This window comes from Genypterus blacodes, unplaced genomic scaffold (genome assembly GCF_046128005.1).
Source record: "Genypterus blacodes isolate CSIRO-AG114 ecotype Tasmania unplaced genomic scaffold, CSIRO-AGI_Gbla_v1 ptg000094l_1, whole genome shotgun sequence".
Taxonomy (NCBI): Eukaryota; Metazoa; Chordata; class Actinopteri; order Ophidiiformes; family Ophidiidae; genus Genypterus; species Genypterus blacodes.
Genome location: NW_027466898.1, coordinates 2,642,280 through 2,658,042, shown reverse-complemented (window position 1 = coordinate 2,658,042; position 15,763 = coordinate 2,642,280). Strand labels below are relative to the sequence as shown.

Here is a 15,763-nt window from a genome sequence, read left to right as displayed (position 1 = left end):
AACCAGCTTCCATGTGTTGGTACGGTGCAGACATATACACAACATGCAACACACACATGAGAGACACGTAGCCCGAAAACCGGTCAGTGTGAGACCTTTGTAAACCTGTTGACCTCGGGGTCAGTCTCCGCCGAGCCCCACAGACTCCTGTGTTTTCCAATGAAAATGGAAAAATATCGGACAAAACACGGTGGAGAAGCAAGCACAGCGTGACATATCCCACAAAACCTCAAAACCTGTTCTGCTGGTTTATAAAGCCCTCAAAGTAACAGAAAACCTGAGAGCCAAAAGCCCCTGCAGAGAGAGAGAGAGAGAGAGAGAGAGAGAGAGAGCAAGAGAGAGAGAGAGAGAGAGAGCAAGAGAGAGAGAGAGAGAGAGGGGGGGAGAGCAAGAGAGAGAGAGAGAGAGAGAGAGAAAGAGCGAGAGAAAGAGAGCGAGAGAGAGAGAGAGAGAGAGCGAGAGAGCAAGAGAGAGAGCGAGAGACAGCGAGAGAGAGAGAGCGAGAATAAAGAGTGAGAGTGAGAGTGAGAGAGAGAGAGAGCAAAAGAGAGAGCGTGAGAGAGAGACAGACAGAGAGAGAGAGAGAGCACAAGAGAGAGAGAGAGAGAGAGAGGGAGAGAAAGATCTCTCACTTACATTCACGATGGCCTCCTTGGTCTGAGCCATGTCTGATATAACGCCATCAGTGATGATGAGCAGCACAAAGTACTGAGAGCCGTCCTGCACGGCTGCTGCATACCTGAGAGACACAAACCACACACACGCACACACACGTTTAAACCACCAACAGACGGACGCAGAATGTTCAGAACGTATGGATTTACATAAAACCCTTTGAAACAAAGTTTAGGGTGCTGTGAGAACAGTGACACGTGGGACAGTGAAACGTTTGTGCTTCATAAACACATTTCCCTGAAGGCCCGTGTGAGGAAGAGGAGCCTAATATAGATGTGTAAGCAGTGTGTGGTAAAGCTTGTCACGTCTCTGAGGTCCATCCAGACGCCATCAGAGACGCCACAGCAAGTCTGGCCTACTTTCATCCGCCCATCGCTGGCTGCACAATATATAATTTATTAAAGGGTTTATGCAAGAGACGCAATCTTATTCTATCAGAACATTATTGATCGCCCCCCGGAGCTCAGCTGACCGGACATTGATGAGCCGGAGAAAACAAACACGAGGCGGAATCGCACCGGGCCCAGATCCAACGACGGGTCAGAGGTGAAGCCCTGCCCCCCTGCCCCAGGCTTTGTAAAGGTGAAGCCACCGTGTTGACGCTTTAATCCTAAACGCGTGCCGGGCGGTTGACAGAGGGGAAGAGCGATGGTGGGTGGGGGTATTAAAGGGACGTTTGTCTTCCTCATCAGCCATGCAGCAATGTGGAGCGAGTCCACTGGAGACACTGTGGCTCCAAACAGAATATTGGACCATAAATCGACTTTTATGTCTTGGATCAACGCTTTCGCCCACAGAGGAATGCAAACAGTGGCATCGCTTTACATTAAACACTGTGCATCACCCCATTTAAGAGCATCACACACACACACACACACGCACACACACACACACACACACACACACACACACACACACACACACACACACACACACACACACACACACACACACACACACACACACAGCTGTTTCCATTCTTCTGCTTTATTCCTGCGCACAGTGACCCTCCGCTCAGCCCTAACATGTTGTTTCATCGGTAACGTTCCTCTTTTTCAGCTTCTGGCCTCTGTGATCTTTTCATCCTCAGTGGATTAATGGATCGACTATTCACAACAGAGTGCAGCCACCAGCATCTTCAGCAAGTAATGCACATTTTTAAATAAAGAACTGGGTAATAACGTTTGAGCCTTTTCTTGCTCTTTGTTTTCGTCTTTGTGTGGAACAGATTTGCCTCGGGCTTTAACTCTTCCTCCCCCCCCGGGTGGTTTAACAGTGAGGTTTGGTGAGCAGACTGAGAACTGTGTGGGTGCAGCTCGGGAGGGGGCGGAGGGGACTAAGACCTGCACATGTGGATATTACCTTGATTTCCTCTTTAAATCCATACAAAACGTAAGGCGGATGTTATTTATTCATCCTGGGATCAAACATGCTTAACTTTCCAGCTGCTTTTGTCTTTAATACTGAAAAGAAAACTGGGTCATTTAGCATGACAAGCGAGGTGCAGCATATTATAGAACTATAACTTTGGGAAAAACATGATCATAAAATCTTCCTCATTTCCTTTCATTAGAGGGTGAAACTGCTCATTTCCTTTTATGGGTTTCCACTAATATTGCCCTTTTTGTTTTGTTGGCAGGCTGTTTTTCATAGTTTAACTGCATGCATGGTAATGTGTGTGTGTGTGTGTGTGTGAGTCTACAAAAAGGCTCTGCAGTGGACTCTCTAATCCAGTGTGTCTCATGTGTGTGTGTGTGTGTGGTAGGTGGATGTTTATGTGTACAAATCCCTTCATGTGGGGATCATTGCACAAAACAATAGAGGAGGATAATAAAAACATGCATAAAACATGAAGCGCATAAAGCTCCAGTCAGGGAGTGTATCAGGTACCAACACACTGCAGCACCACTCTAACACCATAAACTCCACCTGCGGCTGTGTTGCTAAATTAATTTTTAATAGTCAATATGAACATGTTGGTTATTTAGTATGGATGTTTGGAGGACAACATGTCAAAGGTTACAAACTCTCCACTCGCTGCACAAACTCCAGTCGTTAACATTTTAAACCCAAACTCGTGAGTCATCAAAAGCAGCGACCTGAATCCCAAATGAAGTTTTAGTTTGGCATTAAAACTCTGGCATGGGGTGAAACATTCCACCCCAGTGTATTATCAACATTTTACGACTGTTTATAACCATTCAGAAAGCAAATTTCAGCAAAAAAAACACGCCTGGGGTTTGTTTAATAATGTGAAATCCCTCTTGTTTACGCCGTCTTTCCACCGCCTGCTTTGAACGCATCAACGTCCAATTATTCCATTTGCAATGACAGGAAGTTTTGAAATGTGAAAAGCAGGTTGGGAGCCGCTCGACAGCAAAGCTCCTTTTGTCGAATAATGTGACTGATGATCAACACATGGCTGAAAAGCAGCATAGAAACGGAGCTCATTTGCATGGCCCCTCTCATCCGCCACCTTCACCTCACCTGATGGCACCAACACAAAACCCAACGCACCCCCTGAATCCATCATTTACCTCAGAAACATTTCTATTCATTACAGCCTGCCTGCTGATTCACTCACATAAATTACGTCTGCTCGTTTCACAGAGAAACCATCACTCGCTGCCATAATGCCTCTGAAGGATGTGTGTGTGTGTGTGTGTGTGTGTGTGTGTGTGTGTGTGTGTACCTGGCCACATGATTAACAACAGGAGCGAAGTTGGTGGGTCCATAGAGCTGAACCGTCTTAAGGCTTTGGTGGTAAGCGTCAAGAATGCCCTCCATCCCGTTACAGTACGGATTCTCAATGTTCCCATTCTGAGAGGAGAGCAAGGTAACAACATCAATGGTGCAAAAGCTACACGGGAGATAGACTAGAACAGAAGAGACCAGGCTGGAATAGAGAACTGAATAACACAGAGTCCAATAGAATAAAGCAGAATAGAACATAAAAGAGAACTGAATGACAGGAAGCAGCCGTAGAGTACAACAGACTTGAAAAAAGATCCACAGAAAACAGGAAATCAGAATAGAATAGAATGAAGTAAAACAGCACACAACGGACGAAACAAACTAGAATAGAGCAGCTGAAAATATTAAAAATTAATAGGATAGACTAAAATAATAACAACATAGAACAGAACAGACTCAAACAGAACAGAAAAGAATAGAATGAGTGGTTTTGTTGTTTCACAAACAACAATTAATAAAGACAGTGAAGGTGTCAGACATGAAGTCACATTATGAATAAATTATAAGCTCGCTCTACTGACAGAGCGACTGACAGAGCAGCAGCTGGCCCAAACTAACAATTAGCTCAGACAATATAGAAATAAAACACATTTCAGCCACACCACAACACAGCTGAATGGGGTCTTCTTTTTAACACAAACTTGTCAAACTCTTGGTCTTTGTCTTCGTCTTGACATTTCTTTGAAGCAAAAACCTCAAACGCTGGACTGGAAGTTTTACTTTCAAACGCATAAAAACAAGGCCGCAGGATCAAAGAGCGACTCTTCAATTATGAGCTGGGATGAATCTTCATTTGCAAACGTTAATGGAAGGCGGCGTGATGCAGACGTTAGCCTGTAGACAGACTCCTCATTAGGCTGAACTCTCGCCAGCCAGCAGCCATTAACGGGCTCAGAGAGGCTAAATCCAATTCAAATTCCTTCAGCCTAACAGAAATTAAATGCACTATAAGAGCTAAATGGGATTCACACTGATTTATGCATGTGGAGGTTTGAAACACACACATTCATACATATACAGCTTCAGCTCTCCAGTGTATGGAGGGAGCGTGAAAACACAAAATAAAGCTCAGACAGGGGAGAGCTATGACTGCATCATGGGTGAGAATTACCAGGGGGAATTCGTGCGACACCCTCCCGTCGGGCGGCAGCTTGGCGCCGAATCCGAGCGCGGGGAACATCTTGTCGCTGTCGTAGTCCTGGATGATCTCCCCTACGGCCTTTAGCGCCATGGCGTAGGCGTTCATCTGGTAGGGGTTCATGTAGTGGAGGGAGGTGGACTGCGATGGATTCCCTTTGAAGACAGAGAGAGACCGGAGTCAGAGAGAACTCCGAGATCTGCATCAGAACTCCAAGATCTACATCAGCATCAACATTTGTGTGTTAACATGTTTGTGTTCCTGGATATTGTGATAACTAATGCACAAGAACAACAGTGTTTGTTCATATTTGTTATATTTAAGGTCTGTTTTTGAAGTTAAAATGCAAACACTCTGATGTGCGTTCGTGAATGTGTGTTCAAGGAAGTCTTTTCACAATGCTGTCCGAAAGGAGGCGGCGGCGTTTATCCACAAACTCACCATTCGATGCGGTGAAATCGATGGCCACAGTGAAGTGAATCTGAGTCCTGAAACAGACGGAACAAGACGAGGGATGTTGTTAGTAAAGGAGCGGCAGAGAAATCTAAAAAGGTCAATAGATGCACAGCCGGGCGTTGAACTTTAATGAGCGCGTTTCTAATTTGGCTCTTCTTGTCCGGAGCCAAACCGGAGCAATCTTTCACTCTCACCGTGGTTTCACAAGCTGCTATCCAAGGCCTCGTTAGAAGAACTCACCCCCAAGTTCGAGTTAAAGCAAAGTCACATCAAATCAAACTCTTAACTTTGCTACAGATTTGCTTATGGTCAAACTTGGGAGCCCAAACGAGCGGCGAAGCAAAGCGGCAAACTCTTTATTGCGCCCTGCAAAGCCCAGAAATCTCATAACGAAGGTAAAATTTCCCAAATGGTTTCCGTGTAAACACATAAAGAGCAAGGGAGGATCGCAGTTATGAAAGTGGCGTTGGAGCTGCGAAGGAGAAAATAACCTCAGTTTACCTCCTGACGCCGCGGCAACGCCTCCAACACCATCTCACTAATCATCACCATTGTATTCTATCCACTTTGCCTTCCTTTCGTTTTGTGGAATTGGAACGCACCCCCCTCGACAACAACAATCAACCAGAGCTGAAACCTTTCCTAAGGGAGGCGAAAGATAGGAGAGTGAGGGGGGGATGGGAATCAGGTTAGGCTGAGAATGTTTGCCGTTTCATTGTGATTAACACTGATTGCCTTTCCTGACTTCACCTCGATTCAGAAATTCCCAGGAGAGCAGCAGTGGAGATAATAGCGCCTTCCTCCCCGGCCCTGAGCTCTGACCCCGGCTGATTCATCAGCATCCAGTTAGGCCCATCCACCACCAAGAGGGATTGTTGCGATCCGCTGATTATATTGATATTATTTTTTTATGCAAGGTGAAAACGTGCCGGGCTGGATGCCAAGGCACACAGGGAGAGGGCGGTCAAAACGGCCAGAGCAGAAAGGTGTGAACGTTACAGTTTACAGCCGGTGGTTCTCCATCCTGCTGCTGATCACAATCTGGGACGCACCAACATCATATCATTCAATCAATGTGTGTGTATGTGTGTGTGTGTGTGTGTGTGTGTGTGTGTGTGTGTGTGTGTGTGTGTGTATAGAGGACCAGGTGTACTCTACTGCGCTGTAATTAACTTCCAGGCAGGAATCCGCGTCTGTTTGTTTGTCATAGCAGTAAGACTCCAAATGTTATTAACTCATGTTCAAGAACTGTGGACAAACGCATTAAAGGATCAGTTTGGGCTTTTGTTTTTGTTTTAATAGAGCTTCAGAGCCTCGTACTCATTTGAACTGGGAGCTTTGGCAGTGAAACCCCTGGTGTGCAGCAGCATTGTTACTGGGCAGAGCTACGTCTTATTTCACTCCACGTGTGTGAATCAATTTGAAAACGCTTTTTAGAGACTATGGGAAGAAAAAAAATCAATATTGATTATAATACAGCTCTGTTTTGTCCTAATGTGTGTTAGCAGGCACAGACTTGTTTCTCCCTGAAATTCCTGGATCTATGGCTCCTCACTGCAGGAGCTCATCTTCTGTCATCATCCACTCGCTCTTTGATCCGGAATCCATAAATATGACGTCATCTCCCTCTAATAACTCCATTCCTATCTGCATATCCCTCACAGTCCATCATCTCCCTGTGGGCTTTCCCGCCCTTTCATATCCTCTCTGCCTCGGCTCAGCATCTCCAGCTCTGTTCATTTGCTCCTCACCTCCAAATGCTCTGACATATTGATTTGTTTAAACCATTTTCCCAGCTGAAGAAACAGGGTGTGACGGGAGGCTCTGTGGTGTGTGTTTGGTCAAAACCCATTAGAAACAAAAACTTTCCCACCAAACAAGCCACCAAAATGCAAGCAAAAAAGAAAAGTTGACTACAAAAAGTGACTTCAAAGGGAATACTTTCCTTTTTTAAAACATTTCTGCAACGTTTTATTGGTCAATTTTCCACAGTAACAGCATCGCTTTTGAAATATCTCCAGCCGGATTGTATCACAGTTTGAGAACCACTGATCTCGGCAATAACAGATGGGTGGAACTGATTTACAGCAATATCAGTATCAGAATCAGTGTGTGTAGCAATTAACCAGCACAAATATGAACAAAGCATGCAGCCAGAATGTGTGTGTGTGTGTGAGGGGATGGCGATGGTTCAGGGATATGAGATTGCAGAACAAACACACACACACACACACACACACACACACACACACACACACACACACACACACACACACTCTGGCCACTGTCACCCATGTGAGAGAGGGATGGGAAACTAAAACATTTACGCTGCAGCACGAAACTAAAAGGAAGGAATGAAAAAGGCCGATATTAATTTCTCCAAAAGCAGCTGAGTCGGATGTTTTGGAATGAAACTATTAAACCTTAATAAGACGTGGACCTCACACAGGCCCTCTCACTCAGGCTTTAATTAAAGCCACAAACATGTCAGATCTTTTTTCAGCTTCTCATAATCAGAGCACATGCAGACTTCAATTACCTCTATTTGCTTTTGTCCCTGCCTCACTTGAGCATTAATGAAATTAATGGGAAACACTCATTCACCCTGAAAGCAGCCTAGGAGGCGACCGGCATGCCAGCGGCAAAAGACATTACCTTTTTTTTTGCCTTCTTCTCCTTCTTCTCTCCAGTCCTCTGCTTTCAGAAAAATCATCTACAATTCAACGCGAGAGATATGAGCTTTGAGAGAGCAGAGAGGCGCAGAGCAGCTGAGGAAAATGCCTGAAAGAGCGCCGCCGCCACATTTCTGAAACATCAAATCTGAGGCCTCGGATCAGTTTGACACGGCCCGGCGATCACGCGGTCGCAAGAGAACGAGCCGAGTCCTGATGTCTCCTGTGGCTGAGACCAGGGAGACAGTGAGACGTTTGAGTTTAATGAAATTTCTGTCATTTATTATTGACAAATTTGCACAAGTGGAAGTAAAAACAATCTGGATAAATACTGACTGTGATCGCAACTTACAACATTTCCGCTTACAGCTCAGCATGAAGTGGATTTGTTTGCATTTTTCCTCCTCTTGTGATTAACGGAAACCATTATTACAATTAACGACGGCAGAAAATCACAATTTGTGACATTATACGCATAAATTAAGCCATTTTAAGTCAGATATTAAAATTCAAACTAAAGCAGCACGGAAGGGTTTTGAATCTTAACCTGCCATCTTGGTGATGAACACCTGCTCATCTCCACAAATGTTAAGTACCCGACTCCCCCATAAAAACAGCATTTTGTCTCATAATAAGGCGAGCACTGCTGCATTTCATCTTGGTTGACCTGCTCCCGACACCCATAACATGCCTCACTTCTCCTTCTTTAATGAGGCTTTGGGGAACTTCCTCCTCCTCAGCAAATAATCTAAAGTTAGACGCCATCAAGATCAACAGTTATAAAGGATTAGACACAAATAAAGCTGACCTGATTTCACTAATGTGTGGTTGGTGCACAGTGCAGGCCGGTGAGCTTCACGGCCACCTGGAGGATTTGGGTTTGAGTTTTAATTAGCCTGTAAAAACTTCACCAATAAGCAGAAAGGAGAAGAAGCGTCGCCTTTCCATGAACTTCTTTTCCATGCTTACTGTTAATCTTTCCCAGCGTGGATAAGCAGCCAGGCTCATTGTTTCATCCCTCCGCCGCCACCGCCGACTAATCCTGTTTATTTTCCTCATTAATCTGTCACGCTGTCTCGCTCATACTGGAGGACCTGCCAAAGTCTGAGGTTTGGATGAAATATCTTTTATTTGTCTTTTCATTATGTTGATTCAACCTATAGGAGGGGGAATTGTATGCGGTCTTTGCTGCGGTATGGCAGCTCCGGCCGTCGCGGAGATTCATTTATTTAATTTGCGGTGCACAAGCGATGTCTGCGGGGGGATACAGTGTGTGAGAAATACATCAAATTACCTCCAGACTGTATCTAACGACCTGCTGAGGACTCTGAGGCGCAGAGAGAAACCAACAACGCCACGTGATTCATGCCGCCATGCCTCTTCACAGCCAATAGGGGGCAAAAGAAGTCAAAACTGATGAATGATCCACTACAAGTTCCTAAAAAGTATATGAAAGTGTTCAGAGTAATTTGTACCCGATTGTAATACAGTTGTTATTATTTACAAATGTTAGCAAGTGTAGATTTGATGCTTTACCACTAAAGGCTTTGATTTAATAAACCAAAAGGTCTGTAGTTGTCGCAGGCCCCTTTTTGTAACCTGTTTCAGTGTCTTATTACCTCTAAAACCTTAATAAATGATTTATCAAGCAGAACAAAAGACCATTAGGCACATAGTGCTGCACAAAATCTCCCAAACTGTGACTTATGAGCAGTAAGTGTGACTGAATATTTAAACCAGTGCATCTTGGTGGTTATTCCACCGTGTGTGTGATGTTGTGTGTGATCAGGACATTAAGCTTCTGCTCTGCTGCTGAAACATACAAACTGATTAGACGGTTAAGCTTTTTTATTTTACAGTTCTTAGTTTTACTTAGAAAATGGATTGACGTTACAGTTTCCAAGCCATTTCTTTCTCTGATCTTCTCCAGAATCTGTGTTCTGTATGAAGTTTACCTCTTTGTTCTGCCTGAAGCGGAGAAAATTGCTTCAGTTCCAGTTTGACTGAGAATAAATTCACTTTCTCTAACAAAAAGGATTCCCATGAACGTGACAGTGGTGCAGCTTTAGACAGTTGCAGAGTTTAATTACTCCAACCATCATCAACAACCAGAGCTAAATCCCATTAAAACGCCAATTGTAAACATCTTAATCAGAAGAAACAGGCTCTTTATTTCATTCTATCCCTTTGAGGTGAACACTTTAAACTTTTCATATCAGCAACAAATGAAGCTGTTTCGTAAATGCTCAAATTTGCCCATGTGAGAGAAGTCAAAGATGCTCCTGTGAGGAAGATGCAGCACGCATCTTGCCATTTACCACATTTGCGTGCGGTGCATGTTAACCAGGGGAGCCATCTTTCAAACGGTGACATTCATGAGTTTTGGGTGCATCAACAGATGCCCAGCCTTCTGTTCTATAACCTCACGTGTGGAATATTATTATAAACCTGTTATTTCACTGTTAAGCCACAGCAATAACCACTTTTGTCGTCACACACTCACCATAGGTTCATGTCTTTTAAACGTTTGCTCATGTCAGAGTGATGGACTTTGGTATAGTGCCATATTTACCTTTGTTCCTCCAGGGTAATGTGTGGATTCTCCTGCCAGGAAGTGACTTTGTGCCAGAAGCTGCCTTTTGTTTTTACGGTTATGTGCAGAGCCAGCTGGCGTAGGAATCTGGGGAATAATTTGCTTGGGTTGTGACAGCCAAGCTGGCCAGAGAATGGCATCGCTCTCTGCCGTGTGTTTGAAATTCATTTTCTAGATTTAAGACACTTTTGTTTGGTCATCTGAATAAAGCTGAGTCGGGTGTATTTGCAGAGCCAAGTGTTGTAAAATGTCTTCACAGCTGTTTCCTAAGTTCTAAACACCTGCAACGAAAAGTCTAGGGTCGACTGAAAAGTTCTAGGCCTGAAACAAGGACTGTAATAAACACATCACTTCACCTAATCTGACAAGTTCAACCGATGGACAACCGGGGTGAACAGGCATTGTAACCTGATCTTTTTCCACTCCATTATTACTCCATATTTTATGTGAAACCAAGATAAAAACCCAGCATCATTGGCAATGGGCTCATAACTTATCAATCGACCGCTGTATCTCTTCCAACAAGCTGTTGCTGCTGCTGCAGGAGGGTTAACAAGCGAAACACCAGCCAGCATGTGTTTCTTTGAGTGTGTGAATATCTGCGGACGCATGTGTGTGTGTGTGTATACGTTTGTGTGTGTGTGAGTATGTGACAGACCAAAAGGACGGATCCGGGACACACAGCAACAGAAAACTGAAACCAGGGCAGCTGCTGCATCCAGTGAGGAACATTTCCATACGTGACAGGTTGTCCGCCCTTAATTTAGCTCCAGGATCCATATTTTACCATAGAGATTCATATTCATATGAGCTGTTGACTGAGATACTCTCCGTTGGGGAACGAACTTTAACTCACGTTGTGGAAAATTCCAGGCCACTCAATTACAGCAGCTCCTAAAACTGCAGAAAACAGAACCGGAGGGTCCAAACAGGATACGATCATCTGAAGCTTTAACAACATCTGGCTCAGTTTCAATCTGCTTTCCATCTTTCGTAGGATGCAGAAGATGGAAATGAAGACGAAACAAGAAGCGGGAGGGTAAAATGATGAAAATCTAAATGTCCATCCACCTATTTTAATGATGGATTGAGCCTGCTGCTATGCTTTAACACGGCAAAGAGTGAATCCATTTGTTGAGGTTATGAAGGATAAACCTGCCTCCATATGGGCTCACAGCAGGCACACACAGTAAACAGCATCAATATCTTTACTGCTGCACCAAAATGGCCAGCAAAGATGTTTTTGTGTGTATTGAAACTGTATCTTTTAACCGTTAACGTCAGTTCGTATGGTTTCTGTCTCAGTCCAGCAGAAATATTTCCTTTCAAAGCGTTTAAGCTGTCAGTGAGATAAACACAGTGAGACTGAGAACTGTGAACTTCACACCAAATACAAGTTTCACAGTACAAAGGATGAAAACAGCATGATTAAAGCTTCACTCTTCATGCAAGGTCAACCTCTATTACATTTGAGTGCATGTAAGAAGAGTGCTGTCTAAATAATTTCATAATGTGTAAAAATCTCTTCATCATTCCGCAGCGCCGAAACGGGCCGAGTGATGCAACCCGCCGTGTTTAGATCTCACCCCCTTAAGGTCAGCGAGGAGGCGGGAAGGACAAAAGAGAGGATCTTAAGGGCTAAACTGCAGGCACCGTCCTGTGATGCGTTCACTGACACGTTCACTGGCACGTTCACTGGCACGTTCTTTCATCGTGGCGAGATCATTAATTCCTCTGTCAGTTTGACCGCTGATGAAATGGCATCAAACCCTCTCATGTAAATGTCAGGCTGCACAGGAAAACAGAGACACTCACCCTCCCTTGATGTAATCCAGGAACGTGTGCTCCGACTCCACGCTGAACGACAACAACGACACCTGAGAAGACAACACACACACACACTCACAGATGATCTCAAGCGTCAATGCAAATTCACTAATCTACACATCAGACGCTGACCTCTGAGGTTAACAACGCGCCAATCTGTTCATCCACGCACCATGAGTTTGACGCTACAGAGGAAACACTGATGGATCAACTCGCCACAGATTTTCAATTAATTAGAGAGTTGATGGCGGCTCGTTTGTAAACATCAGTCGTGTCTTTAGCAGAGTTGAACTGTCTCTGTCTCCTGTAAATCCACTTAACGACGGGGACGCGGGAGCAAAAGGAGAGCAAGGGGTGAGTGTGAGTGTGAGTGCACCTGGAGGTTATGCCTCTCAGCTCAAGAGGTCAGACTCACCGTTCCAGAGTTGATGTATCTCTTTTTCTTTATCTTCTTCTTGGCATTCACCACCTTGTATGAACACAGAGGAGGGAGGGAGGGAGGGAGAGAGAGAGACGGGGGGTAATGATAATGTAAAGTTGCAGCACAATTCTTTTTACCCTTGGGCAAGTAATAGCAACATCTTCGTCCTACTCCTCCTCCTCCTCTTTCTCGCCTGTGAGGGTAATGGAGCATGGGGACCGAATCCAATAACTTGCAGTAGGTGAGAATGAGATAGCATTGATCACGCCTCGCGGCTGGATACAGATTATTCTGCCCGTTTTTCTTTTTAAAAAGCAGCATCCACACACCGTATACGTTACATGGCCATTATAAGGCCTGGTGACAGCAGGACACACCGGCTCGTATCTCCAGCCGCAATGTTTGCTTGTATCCAACTCCATTCTAACCCCCGACACAGAGGGAATTACACAGGGACACAAATATAGGAGGTGCCCCTCCTGGCCTCATGTCAATTTGTGTGTGTGTGTGTGTGTGTGTGTGTGTGTGTGTGTGTGTGTGTGTGTGTGTGTGTGCAGGTGAAAGGCAAACATCTCATACACACACACACACACACATATATATAGAGATCGCCTAAGGGAAACAGCACTGGATGATAAAGTCAGAGGTGGCCACTGTCCTCTCTTCTTCTTTTTCCCCTCCTCCTCCTCTTCCTCCTCCTCCTCCTCCTCCTCCTCCCACACACACACACACACACACACACACACACACACACACACACAGCTGAAGCAGCTGGTTTATGCAGCACAGACACCAACTGCATCGTACATATTTGCGCCATCATTGATTTAAATCTGATAAAGTCTCTTATACCACATTTGGGGATAATTGGAGCAGAATGAAAGTTTGAAGCTCACGTCAATGTGGCCACCCTTCGACCTGCTCAAATCTAATCTCCACCGTAAAAAGCCAGCGTTTCCTGCCGCAGTGTAGAGATACAGCCCTCCTGAGCGTGTGGGACCCTGACACGGCGTCGGGCGGGTCGTTTGGTTTTCATTATGGAAACACAGAAAGGTTGGGTGAAGGTTAATGAATGCACCTTCGTCTGCCGTGTCAGCAACGTGAAAGGGCAACTCTGCATGCCACTCACTCTGTACGCCCCCCCTTCCCCTCCCCCTCCGTACCTATAGCCGCAATCCTTCCCCTCACAAGTCTCTCCTCCTGGCCCCCCTGTTCTCTCCTCAAGCCAACCTCCATGACTAATGCAGAGGCTAATGTCACACGGCGAGTGCTTTAATGAGCCGGACCAACAGTGTCAGAACCCATCTGACCCTCGGAGGATCCAGTTCAGCTTCCTCCACATCTCAAGCCCTAAACTCAAACTGAAAATCTGGAGAATTTATGATAACGAGGCCTCACCAAGCCAGAAGAAGAAGAAGAAGAAGAAGAAGAAGATGAAGATGAAGATGAAGATGAAGATGAAGATGAAGATAAGGATGAAGATAAAGATGAAGATGAAGATGAAGAAGAAGATGCGCTCACACTACCAGATACCAGACGTGTTTGTGCCGTCGAGCAATTCTGGTATGTATGTGAAAAGTACATGCACATATTCAATAATAATGAGCACACACACTCTTACCTCACCACGCCACCTTTGACACACTTTACGTGTTGTAATTAAAGACGTGTTAGTGTTAATAATGCATTAATCCTTTATAGGTCGGTGATAAATCATTCAGGATTAAACCTTGTGGGCTGTCGTCTTGTGTAAAAATCCATACGGCTGCTGTATTCATCATCCTACAGCACAACCTGCTTAGTTCCTTTATTCATCAGGAAGCTTCTTTATAGGCCGTATTGATTATTATGAAGGGGGAACCATCACTGGCTGTGTGGAAGTGTAATAATAAAGAGTTTCTCTATTTATGAGCCTCCGGCCTACAGTTTGGCTTAATATGGGAGGAGGGTGAAGAAGGATGAAGGTCAGGCGCCTCTAAAAGCATTGATAAGTTGTTCATTAACTGTTAATAGAAACTATAAAAGTTTGCACTCTAAAGTTTGTTCTACCAGAAAGTGGAACCAAAAGTGGCACAGAAGTGGGTTTGTTGCTCATAGTAGCCTTCAACCTTTGGCAATGAAATCAAAATTCGACTTTGTTGAGATTAAAAGAGACGGAAGAGGGAAAAAACAGATGAAAGTTAATTATGCGGTGATAATGAAATCTCAAACTTGGTGCAGCTCAGATTCTGCACTCACCTCGTAGACGTTCAGCTGGCTCTGGCCGCGGCACAGCTCTTTGTAGCTGGTGGTGAACTCGCCGATGAAGTCGTGGCTGCAGGACGAGAGGACAGAGCAGCTGATGACACACAGCCTCGTCTCAGAGGTGATGAGATACGAGGGGGATGATGATGATGGATTGATGGGGCGCCGAGGCAACAAATTCACAAATACAGAATGATTTGGAGAATTTACACAGGATGAAAGACAGCAGAGGATGATGGAAAGACTCGTGATGAGGGGAATTTCATCACCATTTACATTTTAATCAAGTATTAATCAAGAGCACCTACATCTGCATGTGTGTGTGTGTGTGTGTGTGTGTGTGTGTGTGTGTGTGTGTGTGTGCGTGTGTGTGTGAATCCATTACCTTCCATCTCTGTCCCAGTCGTACACTTCAACCTTGATCATCCTGTAAAACACATCAAAGCAGGTGAGGGAGCGTCGGCGTGTGTGACATCAATGCAACACCAGGGGCAACTAAGCATCCTTGAACGGAAAACTTTGCTGAGATTATTTGTAACAGCGGAAAAAACACGTTATTATTGCTCATTAACTGGCAGAACAGACTGAATGGCATCAGTCGATGCTGTATTTGCATGCGAGACACGAACGTCTTTCACAGGAGCTTTTGAACAGCAGGGAAAACAAATTAAAAATCAATAATTACTTATTTCGAAACTTGCATGTGAGGAACAGATTTGCGAAATAAAAGCAGCAATCCAATCTCCAACTGAGGCGCAGTTCATTAAGAATCCACAAAGACTGTTTGTTTGTTTGGGTCGTAAACTCGGCAAAGATTTGAAATCATATGCTGAGCAACTTTTCATCAGGTTTGTGCGTTTGCGTGTCACGTTGTGGAGCTAAAACTTCTTCGTTTCCTGGTGCGAGGCTGAGACAGACACGCCGTCACCCAGGGGAACGAGCGTGTTCTTGCCAGTTCCAGAAATAATTTGGAAGGTGCGAAA

At 44.7% G+C, this 15,763-nt stretch overlaps 1 protein-coding gene across 3 annotated transcripts in view; it reads right to left on the bottom strand.

Annotated features, from left to right (window-relative positions):
• The window catches only part of cpne5a (copine Va), a 52,999-nt gene that overhangs the window by 3,937 nt on the left and 33,299 nt on the right, over positions 1-15,763 (bottom strand). For all 3 annotated transcript variants that reach the window (XM_076159298.1, XM_076159300.1, XM_076159299.1), the window contains 8 exons: positions 15,166-15,207; positions 14,775-14,850; positions 12,531-12,584; positions 12,104-12,165; positions 5,009-5,055; positions 4,541-4,722; positions 3,368-3,495; positions 637-739 (listed from right to left, as the gene is read on the bottom strand). In XM_076159298.1, the coding sequence (XP_076015413.1) occupies positions 637-739; positions 3,368-3,495; positions 4,541-4,722; positions 5,009-5,055; positions 12,104-12,165; positions 12,531-12,584; positions 14,775-14,850; positions 15,166-15,207 (694 nt within the window). The remainder of the gene's footprint in view (positions 1-636; positions 740-3,367; positions 3,496-4,540; positions 4,723-5,008; positions 5,056-12,103; positions 12,166-12,530; positions 12,585-14,774; positions 14,851-15,165; positions 15,208-15,763) is intronic.